Source organism: Callithrix jacchus, chromosome 10 (genome assembly GCF_049354715.1).
Source record: "Callithrix jacchus isolate 240 chromosome 10, calJac240_pri, whole genome shotgun sequence".
NCBI classification, from domain to species: domain Eukaryota; kingdom Metazoa; phylum Chordata; class Mammalia; order Primates; family Cebidae; genus Callithrix; species Callithrix jacchus.
Genome location: NC_133511.1, coordinates 70,786,223 through 70,788,415, shown reverse-complemented (window position 1 = coordinate 70,788,415; position 2,193 = coordinate 70,786,223). Strand labels below are relative to the sequence as shown.

General features: G+C 47.7%; 1 protein-coding gene across 1 annotated transcript; it reads left to right on the top strand.

Moving 5' to 3' along the window:
* The first annotated feature begins 1,040 nt into the window (after window positions 1-1,040).
* LOC100388371 (olfactory receptor 52Z1P) lies at window positions 1,041-1,979 on the top strand. The gene has a single exon (XM_002754910.5). It carries the CDS (start codon window positions 1,074-1,076, stop codon window positions 1,977-1,979), a length of 906 nt encoding a protein of 301 aa, XP_002754956.4. The 5' UTR covers window positions 1,041-1,073.
* Window positions 1,980-2,193: the final 214 nt, after the last annotated feature.

The following is a 2,193-nucleotide window of genomic DNA, read 5'->3' as shown; positions in this document are numbered from 1 at the left end:
CAGTCTTTTGGATATAGAGGGGTCAGGGAGCTGCTTGAGGAGACAGTTTGTACTTTATAGGGGTTTAATTGCTGAGCTGTGCACTCTGTTGTTCATTCAGGGCTGTTAGGCTGCTATGTTTGATTCTGCTGCAACAGAGCTCGTTTAAAAACCCTTTTTTTTTTTTTTTTTTCTCAAATGCTCTGTGTTGAGGGGTTTGGGCTTTATTTTTGGATGTCCTATCAGGTGTCCTGCCCAGCTAGAAGGCAGACTAGCCACTGTTTGGCTGCCGAGGCTCCGCCCTGCTGTTGTGTGATTCGCGCTGTTCCTGCCGGCTCTGCTGTGGTCTCCGCCACGCCCTGCGGCGGAGTCTCTTCGTTGTAGCCTGTTGCCTCAGCAATGGCAGGCTGCGTCAGCAGTGGGCGTGTATCTCAGTAGGGACGGGTTGCCTCGGCAACGGCTGGCTGCATCAGCAATGGGCGTGTATCTCAGTTGGGGCGGGTTGCCTCGGCAACTGCTGGCTGTGTCAGCAGTGGGCGTGTATCTCAGTTGGGGCAGGTTGCCTCGGTAGTGGTGGACGCCCCTCCCCCACAGAGCATCTCGGACCGTCTGCTCGGGATAGTTTGAAATCGCGGTTTTGTTCATCCCACTGGGTATCCCAATCCCTGCAATCCCCTGGGTTGGCCTACTGTCCAAGTCTCGTTCAGTCTCAAGTCCAGCCCTCTCAAGTCTCAGGTTGCTGGTTCAACAGGGCACCCAGACAAGTGCGCCCTGTGGGGATTGCTGGGTAGGGCCGGCCGCCGCCGCCCCAGCTGCCGGCTTCGCCAGGCAGACCTACTGCCTGGCGTCCCGTGTCTTTTTTATACTTGGGAGTTTCCCCGTTCTGTGGGCAGCAAAGATCAGTCTGGAAATGCCGCTCTGACTCACCGTTTGCGGATTCAACGAGAAGAGCTCCAATCCTGGGTTATTCTCACAGCGCCATCTTGAGTCCTCCCCATGGTCTTTCATTAATGGCACTAGGCCTGGAATAAAGTGTACACATGGCTCCTTTCTGTCATAATCACACTAATCCCCAGGATGTGTGGTATGTTCTGATGGGAATCCCAGGGCTGGAAGGCTTGCATACCTGGATCTCCATCCCTTTTTCTTCTATGTACATTGTGGCCGTTGCAGGCAATCTCTTCTTGATTTTCTTGATCATGACTGAGCGCAGTCTCCATGAGCCCATGTATTTCTTCCTATCCATGCTGGCCTCAGCAGACATCCTGCTCTCCACAGCTGCAGGTCCTCAGATGCTGGCTATCTTCTGGTTCCACTCCACAGATATATCCTTTGGTAGCTGTGTGTCTCAGATGTTCTTCATACATTTCATCTTTGTGGCAGAATCTGCTTTTCTCCTGGCTATGGCATTTGACCTCTATGTGGCCATTTGTTACCCACTGAGATACACCACCATTTTAACCTCATCAGCCATCAGGAAGATCAGCATAGCAGCTGTGTTCAGGAGCTTTTTCATCTGCTGTCCATTCATCTTCCTGGTATACCGACTTACATACTGTGGGAGAAACATCATTTCCCATTCTTACTGTGAGCACATGGGCATTGCCAGATTGGCATGTGACAATATCAACGTCAACATCATTTATGGTCTTATTATGGCCTTACTCTCTACAGGACTGGATATAGTGCTTATCATTATATCCTACACAATGATCCTTCAGGCAATGTTTCAGATACCTTCCTGGGCTGCCAGATTCAAGGCCCTTAGTACATGCGGCTGTCACATCTGTGTCATACTTATGTTCTACACCCCAGCATTCTTCTCATTTCTTGCCCATCGCTTTGGAGATAAAACCATCCCTCACCACATTCACGTCCTAGTGGCCAATCTCTATGTGGTGGTGCCCCCTATGCTAAACCCCATCATTTATGGGGTAAAGACCAAACAAATTAAAGATAGAGTGATTTTACTTTTCTCTCCTATCAGTGAATGCTGTTAAAATAAAAAAGGCTGTTTTAGGGAATAGAAATAAAGGAAATCTATAGAAATCCTCAAATAAACTTGAAAGAATATCTATCAGTGACCACTGCATTTGGCTAAGGCACTCAAAGATTTTGAAAAAAATACTTTAAAATAATGAAATTCTCCATTTTTTCAGACATCCTATTTTCATGAATTTTAACTTAAAAATATATAAAGATAATAGAGAAAAG